The sequence below is a fragment of the Entelurus aequoreus genome, linkage group LG03, assembly GCF_033978785.1.
Source record: "Entelurus aequoreus isolate RoL-2023_Sb linkage group LG03, RoL_Eaeq_v1.1, whole genome shotgun sequence".
NCBI classification, from domain to species: Eukaryota; Metazoa; Chordata; class Actinopteri; order Syngnathiformes; family Syngnathidae; genus Entelurus; species Entelurus aequoreus.
In genome coordinates, this window is record NC_084733.1 from 88,029,752 (window position 1) to 88,048,884 (window position 19,133).

At 37.3% G+C, this 19,133-nt stretch overlaps 1 protein-coding gene across 1 annotated transcript in view; it reads left to right on the forward strand.

Moving 5' to 3' along the window:
• The window catches only part of LOC133647034 (guanine nucleotide-binding protein G(i) subunit alpha-1), a 35,870-nt gene that overhangs the window by 4,797 nt on the left and 11,940 nt on the right, over nt 1-19,133 (forward strand). The window contains exons 2-3 of the mRNA XM_062043085.1: nt 15,847-15,889; nt 15,994-16,135. Of these exons, the coding sequence (XP_061899069.1) occupies nt 15,847-15,889; nt 15,994-16,135 (185 nt within the window). The remainder of the gene's footprint in view (nt 1-15,846; nt 15,890-15,993; nt 16,136-19,133) is intronic.

Consider the following 19,133-nt stretch of genomic DNA (forward strand, 5'->3'; position numbering starts at 1 on the left):
GTAGGTGTATTTATTTCAGTATAAAAGTGTCAAAAGGGTTTTTGTTGGGTCATGAAATGATGATAATGGTGTGCCAGGGCATACATACATTTATTTAACACATAAATCTCTAGAGTTTACATCAACTTCACATCTATCCCTCAATTCCAAATGTGTTTGTTTTTTTTATGTTGTTTTTTTTGTCTGTTTGTTTTCTGCCCTTTTTGTCAAAGAAAACAGTTTTTTTATGGCAGACACACAAAATATGCAAAATCTTCCCCCAAAAATATTTTTCAAAGTGGAATATTTGATGTGAAGTAATCTGAGCCTTGGATAAGTCAATAATTCATAAAAACATTGATTTTGATTCAATATTATGTTTTGAGCAATGACAGTTTCAAAGAAAAAAAAAACAAGTTTTGTTTTATTAGTCAACATTACAACTTTTTCTATATTACAATTCACCCGTAAGCTTTTTTATTACACTTTTGTTATGTTTTTTTATTTAGTTTTAATAGTATTTTTTAGAATGTGCTGTGGGCCTTTAAAACATTAGCTGCGGGCTGCAAATGGCCACACTTTTGACACCCCTGCTATAGATAATAAAAAAAATTAATCTGATAAGTCTATGGATAAAAAGAAGAGGGTTTATCATAACGCACAGTCAGCATCTCTGCTTCAGTAAACAATGACGGTTATGACGTCAGCGATGCTAACTTGTCAGCCAAAAACTCCTTTTCAACACTTCTCGCACATTAACACTTCAAAAGGCACATATTCGCCCCGTTTGTTGACCTGCAAAGTATGTTTTTGGGGTGGAGGAGTCTGGTCGGGTGCTGGTTAGCTTGAAGCTAACAGCTAGCCTGTCTCCATCCTTGAACGATGTGGATCCAGCGGGAGATAAAAGGGAAGTTTCCATGGACTCACAAAGACTAAAACAAGTCATTTACTGGAGACATGGCACAGGATGAAGTTAAAACGGTTGACTTTACACTCACCTTAGTGTTTACCATCAAGTCTTTCTTTTGACAGCCCTTCACGGTAAAGTTGTCCTAGTGCACACTGAGGCAGTATTTGTGATTGATAAAACGTTCGGCGAATCAAAGTTTACGACCGATAAAAACGCAATAAACGGGGAAGTAAATTTGATCCGGCAAATATAACAAAAAAAACACAGGCGGAAAAGGATAATCGATCAAATTTAAAAAAAACAAGCAAACCAGGCAGTAAAAAAATAACAATAAAATCCGCGTCCAGGGTACCTGCATGCTTCTGGAATTGCGCATCTTTTCTGATTTCGATGCGTAACAAGACACAAAAAGTGTGTTAACGTTTAACGCCAACACTGATAACTAACACCGTTAATTTCAAAAGCTACGTTGTTTTTGTCATTTCAAATACAATATTTTAGGGAGATATTCTATTGCCGCGCTATCTTGTACGTTTTGGTACATTTCAGTGTAAATAGGAAGATTGCTGCAGTTCTTAAAAATAATATCGACAGACTCTCTACCTCAGAGCTGGACATTGAGAGAAAAAATGTGTTGGAGCGTTAAATATCTTGTCTCTGTAGTCTATTCAGTTGAATATAGGTTGAAAAGGATTTGCAAATCATTGTATTCTGTTTTTATTTACCATTTACACAACGTGACAACTTCAATGGTTTTGGGTTTTGTAAGAATAGTTTGCATGTTGAAGAGTTTGAATTTCCAGGAAAAATGCAATTTGGTTTGGAACTTGGGAAAGTGTTAGTTTGAATGTCCAGGATGAGTGGAATGTGTTGATGTTGGAATGGTTTGAATAGGTTGAAAAATGTCCCATTCATTTCAATGGGAACTTCCTGGAAATTTGGGAAATGATTGGGAGCATGAATGAGCTGAATTGGTTGGTGTTGGAATTGTTGAAATCGGTCAATAAATGTTGAAGTAGTAAGAGTTTTTTAATTGAAAAAGGGTTTTTACGAATTTCGGGAAAACCGTACATTTTTCAAGTTCCTAAACCAACTTGTTTTTTTTGTCCTGACTAAGAGGAATGTTTTGACAGTGAAACGGTTGAAATGGGTTGAAAAATGTGAAAGGAGTCATCGCACTAAAAAAAAGGTTGGAAATAAGGTTAGAAAAAAACAGGAATTCCTGGAAATTTATTGAACATGGAAAAAATGGTTGTTTGAATTTCCAAGATGAGTTGAATGTTTTGAAGGTGGAATGGTTTGAATCAGTTTAAAATGTGGGATTTGTGGAGGATTGTAAAATGGATAATTCGTTTTGAATGGGGAAAATGTCCCTATAAACTGGGAATTCCAGGAAATCTGTGAATTTTTTTATAATTATTGAAAGGGAGCACACAATTCCTGAACAGGCTGAATATTTAGAAGTTGGAACTCTTTGAATCGGATAAAACATGTGGGAGTTGTGGTACTTTGAAAAAAGTCCCATTAATTTCAATGGGAATTTCAGGAAAAAAACGGGAATTTTTCATGTTCCTAAACCAACTGGGTTTTTTGTTCTGACTAAGGGGAATGTTTTGACAGTGAAAAGATTGAAATGGGTTGAAAAATGTGAAAGGAGTCATCGCACTAAAACAGGTTGGGGAAAAACAAGAATTCCTGGAAATTTGTTGAACATGGAAAAATGGTTGTTTGAATTCCCAGGATGAGTTGAATGTGTTGAAGGTGGAATCATTTGTATCGGTTGAAAAATGTGGGATTTGTGGAAGTTTGTAAAATGGATAGTTCATTCTGAATGGGGAAAATGTCCCTTACAAACTGGGAATTCTAGGAAATCTTTTTTTTTTTTATACTTGTTGGAAGGGAGCACACAATTCCCGGACAGGCTGAATATTTCGAAGTTGGAACGGTTTGAATCGGATAAAAAATGTGGGAGTTGTGGTACTTTGACAAATGTCCCATTCATTTCAATGGGAATTTCATAGGAATTTCAGGAAAACAGGATTTTTTTTTGAAAATGCAAAAAAGTTCAAAAAACAACTTTATTTTTTGTCCTGTTTAAGAGGAATGATTTGACGGTGGAACGGTTGAAGTGGGTTGAAAAATGTGGAATGAGTAGTCGACAGAAAAAAGGGGTTTGAAAAAAACGGGAAATCTGGGAATTCCTAGAATTTTTTTAAAACTTGGATAAATCCATGAACCAAACGATAAATGAAAATGTAATCTGTAATTTTTCCAGCGTCTGTAATCGCCATATGATAAACTGCACTTTTGATAAACTTATGGAAGGACTAGCGTTAGCTTGCTGGCTATCTTAAACGCTAACATGAAAACAAGCTAAATTCAAGTATTTTCCAATTAAGAAACGTCAATCTAAACTCGCATAAACACATTACTGTCTAAACAACTAAGATACGTTATTCACATTAAACATAAAGTACAAAGTTATCAACATATACTCGACAGTTTCGAGTATACTTGTGTGAACTTGTGTGATTTAACATAAAGCGCAAGTGAAATAAATGATCAAACAATTTGCGATTATTAAAAAACATCCTAGAATGTTTACAAATTAAAATGGAAGAAGATGCACATACTGTATTTAAATACACAAATACAAATAATATGGCTCTTAAAAAGCCAGAACAGTATTTGATGTTTCCTTTACCAAGAAAGTATAAGAAAGTTTTAGTATGTCTACAAGTTATAATAACCGTGATAATTTTGGTCATTTTAGCCATTTTATTTATTTACATATTTTAGTTTGGATTCTGTATACTTGAGGGTCCCCTACCGTTGCCTTAACAGTGACCGACATATTTATTTGCTTTTGGTTGTGATTTTCTTTTTCACGTTCAGAATGTAGCTAACTGTATATTTTATTTGTGTTATTAGTTTTTTTTTATTTAATTTGAATATTTTAAAGTTTACATTTCAATTACAATGTTAAAATATACCAGAAATACTGTACAAGTGTATTGCATTTGAAAGGGTATACCGTGTTCCCTAGCTACAACGCGGTTCATTTTACACTACTTTTTTTTTTTTGTGTAATTTTTTACAGTGTCTCATGCTTCTTCTTTTTTTTTTTTTTTTACAGCGTATGAATGCGCATCGTGTTCTGCGTCCTGATTGGCTAAGGGACTGTAGACCATTGTCAATCAACCTACGTCATGCCATGTGTCCTGCACACTACAGAATCTATACTGTGGTGGGGGATATAATCCTGAACACGTTTTTAATATGGATCAGACAGACTTATTTTGGAAACAAATGCCCTCTCGCACCTTTATAATGCAGGACGAAGCCAAAAGCGCAGGATTTAAGACTCAAAGAGATCGTGTGACTCTGGTTATGTGTGGAAATGCTGCGGGCTTTATGATAAAAGTGGGCTTATTTATAGGTCAAAAAAATCCTAGAGCCCTATAAAACAGGTTTTGATCTTTGGTTTCATTCTTTAAAACAGTAGTGTACTGTACTTACTTTTTGAAATCCACCAAGGTTTGAACTTTGAGAGTGTTTAAACGAGAGAAATGTGAGAAAATATTAATGACTGTCTGAGAAAAGTCTATAAAGTGTGTGGTTAGGGGTTCTACAGACTTAAAACATATATATAAGAAACGAAAAAAACATAATAAAAAAAACAACCTGTAAATGAAAAAACATGCACAGTAAATAAAAAAAGAAAAACTTCCTGTAAATGAAAAAACAAATAGTGTAAACGAAAAAAATATATAATGGACAAAAACACATAAAAAAACAAGGAAAAAATCATTTTCTACTTTTGTACTTGCATTATTGTGCGAATGCTACAAAACATTCACACATATGCTTTTCTACACCAAAATGTATCTATTTATTAAACTTCCTCAACTACTTCTTCTTCTTCTCCAGATTTTGGTGCGCTCTACCTTCCACATTTTTTACCCAATTCAAACTGTTCAGCCTATTCGGGAATCGCGGGCTTTCCCTTGACAAATTCCAAAAATGTCCAGATTTCCCAGAATTACGGGTTTTCCGGGACATTTTTCCCATTCAAAATGAATTGGCCATTTTTAAAACTTCCACCAATTCCAAATTTTTCAACCGATTCAAACCATTCTTCCTTCAACACATTCCACCATCCTGGAAATTCAAACTGTCTTTTTTCCAAGTTTAAAAAAAATTCCAGTACTTTCCAGAATCCCTGGTTTTCCAAAGCCCTATTTCCACCCATTTTTCTGTCAGTTACTCCTTCCACATTTTTCAACGCATTTCAACCGTTCCGCCGTCAAAACATTCCTCTTAATCAGGACATAAAAACTAAGTGTTTTTTTAAACTGGAATAATTCCAGGAATTCCGTAATACCATTTCTCAATTCAACATCTTACTACTTCAACATTTCTCGACCGATTTGAAAAATTCCAACACTAACCATTTCAACTCATTCAGAACAATCAAGTTGTTTTTTTTCTACCATTTTCAAAAAAAATTCCGGCTTTTCCCGAAATTCCCAACTTTTTTGGAAATTCCCATTGAAATGAATGGGACATTCTTCAAAGTTCCACAACTCCCACTTTTTTCATCTGATTCAAACTGTTCCAACTTCAAAATATTCAGCCTGTTTGGGAATTGTGTGCGCTACTTCAACAATTCTAAAAAAAAAAAAATCAGTGTCAGAATAATTGTATCTAAGTTATCACAAAACTTTGTGTTACATTGAGTTCAGCTCGTCCTGCGAGAGGACAAACGCTGTCTTTGATCCTACCAAGCAAAAGGCTTGTAAAATTCCACTGTGTAGGATGGGGAGCGACATGAGGGTGTCGGTTTCTTTGATGTATTGTAATCCACAGGATGATATTGTCTTGACCCGAGATCTACGAAGCGGAGAGGAGGCAGGGCCTGACCTACTTCCAGGCACCTTTTCTTTGAACTGTTTTACGACCTTTTCTTTGAACTGTGTTGTAACCAAAGGCGATGGCTGTTTACGACCCCCCTCCCTTAGAAAAAGCTGTTGCCAAGTACCGTATTTTTCGGAGTATAAGTTGCACTGGCCGAAAATGCCTAATAAAGAAGGAAAAAAACATACAAGTCGCACTGGAGTATAAGTTGCATTTTTGGGAGAAATGTATTTCATAAAACCCAACACCAAGAATAGACATTTGAAAGGCAATTTAAAATAAATAAAGAATAGTGAACAACAGGCTGAATAAGTGTACGTTATATTGCATAAATAACCAACTGAGAACGTGCCTGGTATGTTAACGTAACATATTATGGTAAGAGTCATTCAAATAACTATTAACATATAGAACATGCTATACGTTTACCAAACAATCTGTCACTCCTAATCGCTAAATCCCATGAAATCTTATACGTCTAGTCTCTTACGTGAATGAGCTAAATAATATTATTTGATATTATACGGTAATGTGTTAATAATTTCACACATAAGTCGCTCCTGAGTATAAGTCGCACCCCCGGCCAAACTATGAAAAAAAACTGCGACTTATAGTCAGAAATATATGGTAATCAGGGAAAGTCCAAATAAAAGAGGCGTACAATCTTTCGTCAGAGCGTGGGACGACACTGTGCAAGAGTACAGTGTCTACGCGTTTCTCCTCAATTGAGCTAATTTGAATTCTGTCTCTGTTTAATTCCTTGCTTCTTGTCTTGTTTAATAGATGTCATCAGTGTTTGAACCTGACATCCAGGATTTCAGTTCAACTTCAGCATTGGAGCATTTAATTGCCTCATCTCTAGGGCTGCAACTAACGATTAATTTGATAATCGATTAATCTGTCGATTATTACTTCGATTAATCGATTACTAATCGGGTAAAAGAGACCAACTACATTTCTATCCTATCCAGTATTTTATTGAAACAAAAACAGCATACTGGCACCATACTTATTTTGATTATAGTTTCTCAGCTGTTTGTAAATGTTGCAGTTTATAAATTAAGGTTTATTAAAAAAAAAAAAATTGTTTTAATTAAAAAAAACAAAAAAAAAACTGTGCATAGCATAGATCCAACGAATCGATGACTAAATTAATCGGCAACTATTTTAATAATCGAATTTAATCGATTAGTTGTTGCAGCCCTACTCATCTCGTTACTGTGTATTATAATATGTTCATTAATTGTAGTTCATTTGGTTTTAATAAAACATTTAAAAATGTATCGACATAATAACATTTATCAGCAATAATTTGTAGGTCAATATATCAACGAGCAAAATTGATCGGCCCTGGCCTGGCTATTGACTTCATTTTTATTTATCGTTTGGTTAATTGACTTATCGAATATCTGCCAAGGCCCTACTTAATTAATTACACTGATGGCCACCTAAAAAAAATGTCTGACTTGACAAAGATAATGTCAAGAGTTCCTCTTTGATGTAGCTAAGTAACCAAAATGGTAGAAATGTTTCTCAGTGTCATGTGCAGTTCCATTATCATAAATGTGTCAATCAAAACAAAGCATTATTATGTGTGGCTATGCATCTGATTGTCCAAAATGTTGTTCAGCTCAAAAGCGGTGACCACCACCTTAGTCAGAAACAGACGTACAAAAGGTTGCTTAGCAACCCGTGTGGCCTGACTGACAGCCATGTGAATGTGCATCAATTATGTACGCGGAACATCAACAGCCAGTCCAAGAAGTGCTCGCAACCCACTGCTTCCTACGGCTGTGATGTCCACCAGTGATATGAGGCTGGTGTTTAGGAGCGTGCTTGTTGTAATTAACCCCCGCTATTGCACATTTTGTGTCCTCTTTTTCTCTGCGCTGGCTGGTTTTGAGAGCCAGTGTGATGTTCTTGCCCCTCTCGCGTTTGTGGCTGGCTGCGTCTTTTGTGTGTTTGTCGAGGCTGACAGAAGTAACATGCACTTAAGATGAGAGTTCCGCGTGGGTGGTTTGCCTCTTATGCAAATCAGGACGATTGTAACGTAAAGGGAATGAATGACAATGTCCTGCCTTTTTAAGGCTTATCCTCGAAATAATCATTGAAAAACGTAAATACAGTAGGGCTGCAACTAACGATTAATTTGATAATCGATTAATCTGTCGATTATTGCTTCGATTAATAATCGAATAAAAGAGTCAAACTACATTTCTATCCTTTCCAGTATTTTATTGAAAAAAACCAGCATACTGGCACCATGTTGTGGACATTGGGGGTGCAGCATACACCAATAATAACACAGAAATTTAACTCATCAGAACTGAATCAGATATTGTACACGTTTCTGTTGTGAATAATAAAGGATTCATTTTAGGCTGCCTCTGAATAATAGCATGAAATATTCCAGCACCTTCATAACGTTTAGTTATACTAAAGCGTCACTCAAATCTAAATATATTTATATAGCTTTATCGGCCCAGCTACATTGATCCATTATGAAACCAACCTGAGATATTTCTGTCCGTTACGTTTATTTCCAAATTGGTAACCGTGCGTTTTCTCTCTCAAAACGGAGTCAAATGTGCCGGAGAAACACTATTATCAGCCCCGCGTTGCAACGAAGGCATAACGTTAAAGTTACTTACAAAAAAGCTGAACTCATGAATGCTTGTTGCCACTATGGACTTAAAAAGTTACGTACTGTGAGTTCCTCCCTTCATCCATGGCTCCAACATGTTTCTTCTTCAGGTGCTCCTGAAGCAATGTTGTACTTCCGTGCCATTTTGCAGGAAACGGTCTTCTTTGAAGTCTTCAAAGTGAAGTGTTCCCACACTTTTGACGACTTAGGTCGTACACTTTTCTCCATTGAAGCAATAACCTCAAGATGTTTCTCCGCTAAACTATCGGTAGTGTTTTCCCGCGCCATTTTTCGAATTTTTCCAGCAAAGGAGACGCCGTCGTCACGTGAGCTGCACATGACACATCATCGGCTAGCTTACGCCACCTCATGAGACGTACGCTGTTTTGTACTGTTTTTGTACTTATTTTGATTATTGTTTCTCAGCTGTTTGTAAATGTTGCCGTTTATAAATAAAGGTTTATAAAACAAAAAAAAACACACAAAAAAAATAACACAAAAATAAAAAAAATTAATATATGCGCATAGCATAGTTCCAACGAATCGATGACTAAATTAATCGCCAACTATTTTGGTAATCGATTTTAATCGATTTAATCGATTAGTTGTTGCAGCCCTAAAATACTGTAGCACCTCGACTTACGAGCTAACTCGGAACACTATCTGAAATCAGCGCCACCTATCCAAATGATGAGAATCAGGTGTCCTAATCACTTGGCCCGGCCACAGGTGTATAAAACCAAGCACTTAGGCATGGAGACTGTTTCTACAAACATTTGTGAAAGAATGGGCCGCTTTCAGTGATTTCCAGCGTGGAACTGTCGTAGGATTCCACCTGTGCAACAAATCCTGTCTTGAAATGTCCTCGTTCCTAAATATTCCAATATTGTTATAAGAAAATGGAAGAGTTTGGGAACAACAGCAACTCAGCCACCAAGTGGTAGGCCATGTAAACTGACAGAGAAGGGTCAGCGGATGCGGAGGTCGCCAACTTTCTGCACAGTCAGTTGCTACAGAGCTCCAAACTTCATGTGACCTTCCAATTAGCCCACGTACAGTACGCAGAGAGCTGCATGGAATGGGTTTCCATGGCCGAGCAGCTGAATTTAAGCTATACATCCCCAACTGCAAAGCAAAGCGTGGGATGCAGTGGCGTAAAGCACGTCGCCACTGGACTCTAGAGCAGTGGTAGACACCTTCTCTGGAGTGATGAATCACACTTTTCCATCTGGCAATCTGATGGACGAGTCTGGGTTGGAGGTTGCCAGAAGAATGGTACACTTGTGCCGAGTGTGGAATTTGGTGGAGGAGGAATTATGGTGTGGGGTGGTTTTCCAGGAGTTGGGCTTGGCCTCTTAGTTCCAGTGAAAGGAACTTTGAATGCTCCAAGATACCAAAACATTTTGGACAATTCCATGCTCCCAACAGTTTGGAGCGGGCCCCTTCCTCTTCCAACATGACTGTGGATGAACTTGACTGGCCTGCACAGAGTCCTGACCTGAACCCGATAGAACACCTTTTGGGATGAATTAGAACGGAGACTTGAGAGCCAGGCCTTCTCAAACCAACATCAGTGTGTGACCTCACCAATGCGCTTTTGGAAGAATGGTGGAAAATTCTATATAAACACACTCCGCAACCTTGTGGACAGCCTTCCCAGAAGAGTCAAAGCTGTAATAGCTGCAAAAAATCATATTGAACCCTATGGGTTAGGAATGGGATGGCACTTCAAGTTCATATGTGAGTCAAGGCAGGTGGCCAAATACTTTTGGCAATATAGTGTATATGTGTGTATATATCTCTATATATTACTGTATCCTGAACATTTGGACAAAAACAAGTATGTCTGATAGTAGTACACCTAGGTGCAAGTTAGTATTTGAACATGAATGCTATGTTTGCAGTCTTTATGAGTTGCGTTTGTGTGTGTGTGTGTGTGTGTGTGTGTGTGTGTGTGTGTGTGTGTGTGTGTGTGTGTGTGTGTGTGTGTGTGTGTGTGTGTGTGTGTGTGTGTGTGTGTGTGTGTGTGTGTGTGTGTGTGTGTGTGTGTGTGTGTGTGTGTGTGTGTGTGTGTGTGTGTGTGTGTGTGTGTGTGTGTGTGTGTGTGTGTGTGTGTGTGTGTGTGAGCACTCGTCACGAGGGGGAAGTTGAATTGGTGAACATTACTCCTCACCTGGGAGTCGCCATTCCCAGCAGAGGAAAGCGTAATTAAAATGTTGTGTGCTTGGCTGTAAACAAGCACAAATCTCACAGGGAGCTGCAAAGGCCAACTGGAGAGGGGGGGGGGGGGGGGGATCTTAGCTCCAGGTTGAGTAACAAGTAGGGATGTCCCGATACAACTTTTTCACTTCCGATACGATACCGATATTGTAGCCTTGAGTATTGGCCGATACCGATATCAATGCAATACGATATAGGCACGAATCATACATATTATATTTATTCCTTATTTTGTTGTGTGGAATGTTAGAAAAGGCTTGATAAAGTGATGTTACTGATGTAGTGTTAAAACAGAAAACAATAGTCAGCAAGAGTAGGTATAGGAAAAACTGACCCATTTATTATTAACCAATTGGTTCCATAAATTTTAACCTTCAACAAAAGAGTATTACCTCAACAAATCCAATAAAAACAAAATGTTATATTTAAAGTGCAAAATAACCACTAATACCAACATAATTATACAATTGAATAGAATAAATTAAAAATAAATGAGAAGACCCTGAAAAATAACCTAAATAAATCCAATTAAAAAAAACAAAAAAAAAACGTTTTAAAGTGCAGTGTTTCCCATAAACTGCCAAGATACCTGTGGCGGTGGGGGCGTGGCTATGTGCGTGGTCACCATGGCATCATCGAGTAATTTGCATAATTTACTACAATGATTTGATTTTCTCTAAAAAGGCTCAAAAAATGTATACTTACTAATTAATAATAACAGTTTTGTTTTAAACGTCCATCCATCCATTTTACAATATAATTACAACACTTTATGTACATATTTATATACAGATTTGAACAATAAGTTATTCACTGAAATATATTTATTAATTGTGGTTCTTACAAAAAATATATCTTATAAAATATAAAAGCTAAAATGTCTCAAAGCTCTGCCCCTCTAATTATCCATCCATCCATCCATTTTCTACCGCTTATTCCCTTCGGGGTCGCGGGGGGCGCTGGAGCCTATCTCAGCTACAATCGGGCGGAAGGTGCATACTAAATAATTTAACTTTAGCCTACTACTACAACCATATTATTTACCAGCAACATAAAGTGAAACAGAGGCAGAGGTGTCCTGCCACAGTCAGTAACAAATAAACAGAAAACAGTAGTGGTGGTAGATAGACACAAAGCTTCATCAAACATCTGATCCACTGAACAAAGAGCTCCAAAAATCTTGGACTTTAGACTGCCATCAGTTTTACTCCCTACACTTAACCATGTGTTTCCTACTTTGCACCCTTTGTTATATACACATGTTGTGTTTCTAATATAAATACATTTAATAAAGTCAAATACAAATAAGGCAACAAGAGAAGTATCCTACACTTCTCTTTTGTAAAGTAAATCTGAACAGCCGATATGGGCATCTACATCAACTATATGATTTGCCTGAGAAGCTGGAGAGGACAAAAAATATATATATATATTTTTTTTATTTAATTTTTAAAAATGTTTATTTTTTTTAGCTGGAGAGGACAAAAAAAAAAAATTGTTTTTTTTTTTTTTGAATTTTGAATTTTTTTAAAAATTTGTGGCGGATGTAATTCTTTCGTGGCGGGCCGCCACAAATAAATGAATGTGTGGGAAACCCTGAAGTGCAAACAATTCAAGTTCACTTCAGTTATTTTTTTACTGTCAGCATATGTTGGAAACATCTGTGGGCAGGGACAAAAACAACAACATTTGCCTTCTCCACGTGTGCGGCAATACACTTTTTAACCTCTTTGTGCAGCTGGGGTATAGTTTTGTCTACAATGTAGTGGCGGCTAGGAATAATGTAGCGAGGTTGGAGTTGCTCCATTAAGCGTTTAAACCCGACATTACTCACCACCGACAGGGGCTGGTCATCAAGCACAATAAACTGGGCTATCTTTTCTGTTATGGCCATTGCCTTTTTGCTGTCCCGTGGTAGTTTGTCACGTCTTGCAAAGCTTTCGGGCCAGCGTGGGTTGCTGAAGCGAGCCAGAGGTTTGTTGCTCTCGCGAAAATCCTCATGTTCTTTTTTGCGGTGTTTTTTCAAATGTGCGATGAGGTTGCTTGTATTGAACCTTCCCGGTTCTGTCCCTCCACGGGACACCTGCGCCTGACAAATGTTGCATTTAGCGGCAACGTCTTTGTCCGAGTTTACGTTAAAATACAGGGTTTCCCACACATTCATTTATTTGTGGCGGCCCGCCACGAAAGAATTACATCCGCCACAAATTAAAAAAATTTCAAAAAAATTAAAAAATTTAAAAAAAAATATATATATATATTTTGTTGTCCTCTCCAGCTTCTCAGGCAAATCATATAGTTGATGTAGATGCCCATATCGGCTGTTCAGATTTACTTTACAAAAGAGACGTGTAGGATGCTTTTCTTGTTGCCTTATTTGTATTTGACTTTATTAAATGTATTTATATTAGAAACACAACATGTGTATATAACAAAGGGTGCAAAGTCTGCAGGCAGTAGGAAACACATGGTTAAGTGTAGGGAGTAAAACTGATGGCAGTCTAAAGTTCAAGATTTTTGGAGCTCTTTGTTCAGTGGATCAGATGTTTGATGAAGCTCTGTGTCTATCTACCACCACTACTGTTTTCTGTTTATTTGTTACTGACTGTGGCAGGACACCTCTGCCTCTGTTTCACTTTATGTTGCTGGTAAATAATATGGTTGTAGTAGTAGGCTAAAGTTAAATTATTTAGTATGCACTAATTAAAGGGGCAGAGCTTTAAGAGACATTTTAGCTTTTATATTTTATAAGATATATTTTTTGTAAGAACCACAATTAATAAATATATTTCAGTGAATAACTTATTGTTCAAATCTGTATATAAATATGTACATAAAGTGTTGTAATTATATTGTAAAATGGATGGATGGATGGATGGACGTTTAAAACAAAACTGTTATTATTAATTAGTAAGTATACATTTTTTGAGCCTTTTTAGAGAAAATCATATCATTGTAGTAAATTATGCAAATTACTCGATGGTGTCATGGTGACCACGCCCACCGCCACAGGTATCTTGGCAGTTTATGGGAAACACTGAAATACTTCCACACAGCAGACATCACTACACTTTGTTGCAAGCACACGCGTTGTCGTTGTTGTGATCACGCGGGCTGTGCATGCTGGATCAGAGACGCTCTTCATCCGCGGCCGGCACCAACGTTAATTAAGGGGCATTGCCGCCACCTACTGTGTTGGAGTGTGATCAAACCAGAGTCACCTATTATAGGCGTGCTGCAGCGGTAAATGGACAGCTTATATCGGAGCGCTTATATCGGAGTTTTTAGATTCAGTCCGATAAAATCCGATATTCACTTTTTTGGCTAATATCGGACATGACTTCCGATATCAATATCGGATCGGGACATCCCTAGTAACAAGTAGTGTTGTTACCGCGATACGAATGGATCATATTCGGTACTATACTGCCTCTAAAAAGTACCAGTCCCGTACCTACCCGTCATCGTCACGTCATGACATTGCTGGTTTTACGGGCAGAGGAGCATGTTCGGCAGCGCACACACACACGGAGTACTTACAAGCAGACACAGTGTGTAGACAAAAAAGGGAGAACGGACGCATTTTGGCTTAAAAAGTAAAGATAAAGGTGAAGTTATAACACTGAAACACCCTCAGGAAGAGGTGCTTTAAGACATGGCTAACAAAGTTAGCGCAGTGTTTTAGCTACTTCTAAATCACTAATCCTTGTCTCCATGGCGACAAATAAAGTAAGTTTCTTACAAGTATATTATCACTGGAGGACGAGGAATAGCTAAACATGCTTCACTACACACCGTAGCTCACCGGCGTCACAATGTAAACAAACACCATTGGTGGATCTACACCTGACATCCACTGTAATGATACCAAGTACAGGAGCGTTTCTCATAGTCATTCATATTGACATCCCACTGGGTTGTGAGTTTTGCCTTGCCCTTACGTGGGCTCTGAGCCGAGGATGTCGTTGTGGCTTGTGCAGCCCTTTGAGACATTTGTGATTTAGGGCTATATAAATAAACATTGATTGATTGATGGTATCTAGCCGATAGTCGATACTACTATGATTACTTTGTGATTAGCATCACAAAGTCTTCTTTAGTTTAAAAAAAAAAAAAAAAAGTATATTATGTTTATAAACTCAGGAAATACGTCCCTGGACACATGAGGACTTTTGAATATGATCCTGTAACTACTTGGTATCGGATTGATACCTAAATGTGTGGTATCATCCAAAACTAATGTAAAGTATCAAACAAGAGAAGAATAAGTGATTATTACATTTGAACAGCAGTGTAGATAGAACATGTTAAAGGAGAAAGTAAGCAGATATTAACAGTAAATGAACAAGTAGATTAATAATCCATTTTCTACCGCTTGTCCTTAATAATGTTGACAATTTAATAGGTAGATAAATGACACAATATGTTACTGCGTACGTCAGCAGACTCAATTAGGAGCCTTTGTTTGTTTACTTACTACTAAAAGACAAGTTGTCTAGTATGTTCACTATTTTATTTAAGGGCTAAATTGCAATAATAAACATATGTTTAATGTACCCTAGTATTTTTTGTTAAAATAATGCCAATAATGCAATTTTTTGTGGTTAGAAAAGTATCGAAATACATTTTTTTATTCAAAATATTGGTATCGGGACAACACTAGTAACAAGTATGAAAGTCGGTGCGTTTCAGAGTCAATCGCTCCATTTTTAGACCCATCCTAACTGGTGAGTCCGTCCTGCGTGAAATGGTTACCCGGGGACATTTGAGCCGTGTGTAATCTCATTTGCGCCAGGATCAAGTTGATTAATCCAATTGCGCTTAGACGCGGCTAAACCGCGGATTGAGTCGCTTCTCTCGCCGCGTTCCGCTCCGCTCCAACTGCCGATTGGACGCAGGAAACGGGTGAATTTGTTGTGCATCAATCAATGTTAGTTAAATTATCATAGTGTGCCACGATGAAAAGATGAATTGCTCTAGGCTTAACTTTCCGGTTTGGTGTTTGTACAAAATGTCGCATGGTAATATTAACCAAAACATGTGATGTTTTTTTTTAATTTGAAGTATTTTCGTCAGATAAACACTTCATTGTGTCAACTCAGCAGTGCCTGTGATACAAATAATAAGAGTTTGTCGTGCCGGCAGGGATGATAATTGCACTTTCTCTCCCTTTCAGGTGCTGGGGAGTCTGGGAAGAGCACCATTGTTAAGCAGATGAAGTAAGTGAATCGTGCGAATGGTGTTTGTGCAGGGATAGCAGAGCGGCCAAATAAAATGTCCATTATGACGAGACACGCGGCCTCCCCTCGCCCTTGTTTGCCAGGATCATCCACGAGGCGGGCTACTCCGAGGAGGAGTGCAAGCAGTACAAAGCGGTGGTCTACAGCAACACCATCCAGTCCATCATCGCCATCATCAGAGCCATGGGACGCCTCAAGATTGACTTTGCCGATCCGGCCAGAGCGGTGAGTGGTAGGCTACGCCGGTGTTTCTCTGACCTTTTTTGGCCTCTTCTGCGTTATATTGGTCTGACCTAGGGTTGTACGGTATACCGTAGGGGTGTAACGTTACACACACATTTCGGTTCGGTACGTACCTCGGTTTAGAGGTCACGGTTCGGTTCATTTTCGGTACAGTAAGAAAACAACAAAATATAAATTTTTTGGTTATTTATTTACCAAAATTGTAAACAATGGCTTTATGCTTTTAACATTTGGGAACACTATAATAATTCTGCCCACGTTAATCAACATTAAACTGCCTCAAGTTGTTGCTCAGATTAAATAAAATGACAAAACTTTTCTTCTGCATATAAAAAGTGCAACATTAAACAGTTTCAAGTCAACTCATCATGCTTAATTTATTACAGCATTTGGGAAGCCTGTAGTTGATTTATTATGTAAATGTTATATTTTTATCAACATGTGATAGCAGGGACCCTGCCATTCAAAACTAGGCTGCTGCATTACTAATGATTAATGTAACTATAGCTGAAAAAAATGGTACAATAGCAATAGAAGAGACTATTCATCCCTGAACACCATGGAGTTCATGGAGGCTTAATGAGGCAGTTACATTATTATATCAACTATCAGAGACAGAAACTCTTCATTTAACACAGGGGTGTCCAAACTTTTTCCACTGAGGGCCGTACACAGAAAAATTTAAGCATGCGGGGGCCATTTTGATATTTTTCATTTTCAAACCTTAACAAAATATATGGATTTTTTTTTTAACATTTAGGGCTCCCGGGGACCATAAAGGGTCTCAGTCATTAAAATGTAATAAATAAGTCAAATTATTATTATTTATTATTTAATGCTTACAGTAAATCTCTATATCAACTTCAGGTTGATATAAAGTAAAAAAAAAAGGTTTTATGCCTTTTCTGTCAAAGACAACTTTGTTTTTTATAGTAAAACTGAAATATGCAGTATTTAGTAATTAGAGCCCTAAAAGATCAATAATGCAGGACACCATTGATTTTAATTATTTAATATTTTTGAGTAATCACAGTGAAATGTTAAATAAAATCCTACTAAATATATTTGGGATCCAAAAGGTCCCCCACTCATAATGTGATACATTTTTATTAGGTTTTTTTAAACTTTTAACACTTAAATTACGATATCAACTTCAGATATATCTGTCGATTTTACGTTTGAACTATTATTTTGTTTGTATTATGCTCTTTTGTCAAATAAAACTTTGATGTTTTTTTATGGCAACCACACAATATATGCAATATTTTTTCCACATAAAACATTTTAAAGTGATATTTTTTAAGTAATAATTCATTATAACATAGATTTTTAGTCTTTTTTTTTTTTTTTAGCAATGGCAAAAAAAAGAAAAATAAACAAAGACAAAATAAAAAAACAGCCTGCTTGGCAGCTTTGTGTCAACATTGCAACTTTTTTTTGTTAGATTTCACCTCATTCCGGGCCGGTAAACAATTAGCTGCGGGCCGCAAATGGTCCCCGGGCCGCACTTTGGACACCCCTGATTTAACATAATGTCCTTTTTTGCTGCTTCAAAACAGCTCAATCAACACAGAAAAAGGTAAAGTGAAATAACAGACAGACAGGGCTTTGCTGTCCGTAACACTCACACACACACCCCGCAAAATGAGCTAACGTTACGCTAAAAGCAAATTAGCCTTCACCTCAAGCCAGGACTGCGAGCGAGCTGAGCTGCAGTTTATATTTCTAGAAGGTCAACAGGCTCATAGTGATGTTACTAGTAGTTGACTGGGAGGTGTTTATTATCATTTGGGGAGAGTCCGCTGCCTGATGCTTACCTGCTAAACGCTACGCACTGACTACATGCGCTCTGAATACGCACTGCTGATTGTCTGTTACCGCTCTGTTTGTAACCAATCAGATGGTTGTGTGGGTGGGACAATGCTGGGTGCTGTGTAGAGGACTGACAGAGACAGAGGCAGAAGGAAGCGGAGGCGGCTACTTAATATGTCCGTGTGGAAACTCGTTCGGTACACCTCCGAACCGAACCGAAACCCCCGTACCGAAACGGTTCAATACAAATACACGTACCGTTACACCCCTAGTTGTACGGTATACCGGTATTAGTATAGTACCGCGATACTAATGAATCATATCTGGTAACATACCGCCTCTTAAAATGTACCGGTCATGCAGATGTCTATCTACCGTGTTGTAACTACTTCTTAAACTCCATGGCGACAAATAGAATACATTTGTTCCAAGCATTGAAGGACGAGTGGTAGGTACTCATGCTTCACTACACACCGTAATAATACTATAGGATCCAGTGTTTCCCATAAACTGCCAAGATACCTGTGGCGGTGGGGGCGTGGCTATGGGCGTGGTCACCATGACATCCTCGAGTAATTTGCATAATTTACTACAATGATATGATTTTCTCTAAAAAGGCTCAAAAAATGTATACTTACTAATTAATAACAGTTTTGTTTTAAACGTCCATCCATCCATTTTACAATATAATTACAACACTTTATGTACATATTTATATACAGATTTGAACAATAAGTTATTCACTGAAATATATTTATTAATTGTGGTTCTTACAAAAAATATATCTTATAAAATATAAAAGCTAAAATGTCTCTTAAAGCTCTGCCCCTTTAATTAGTGCATACTAAATAATTTAACTTTAGCCTACTACTACAACCATATTATTTACCAGCAACATAAAGTGAAACAGAGGCAGAGGTGTCCTGCCACAGTCAGTAACAAATAAACAGAAAACAGTAGTGGTCAAATACAAATAAGGCAACAAGAGAAGTATCCTACACTTCTCTTTTGTAAAGTAAATCTGAACAGCCTATATGGGCATCTACATAAACTATATGATTTGCCTGAGAAGCTGGAAAGGACAAAAAAACAACAACAAAAAAAACATTATTTTTTATTTGAGGCGGACTAATTCTTTCGTGGCGGGCCGCCACAAATAAATGAATGT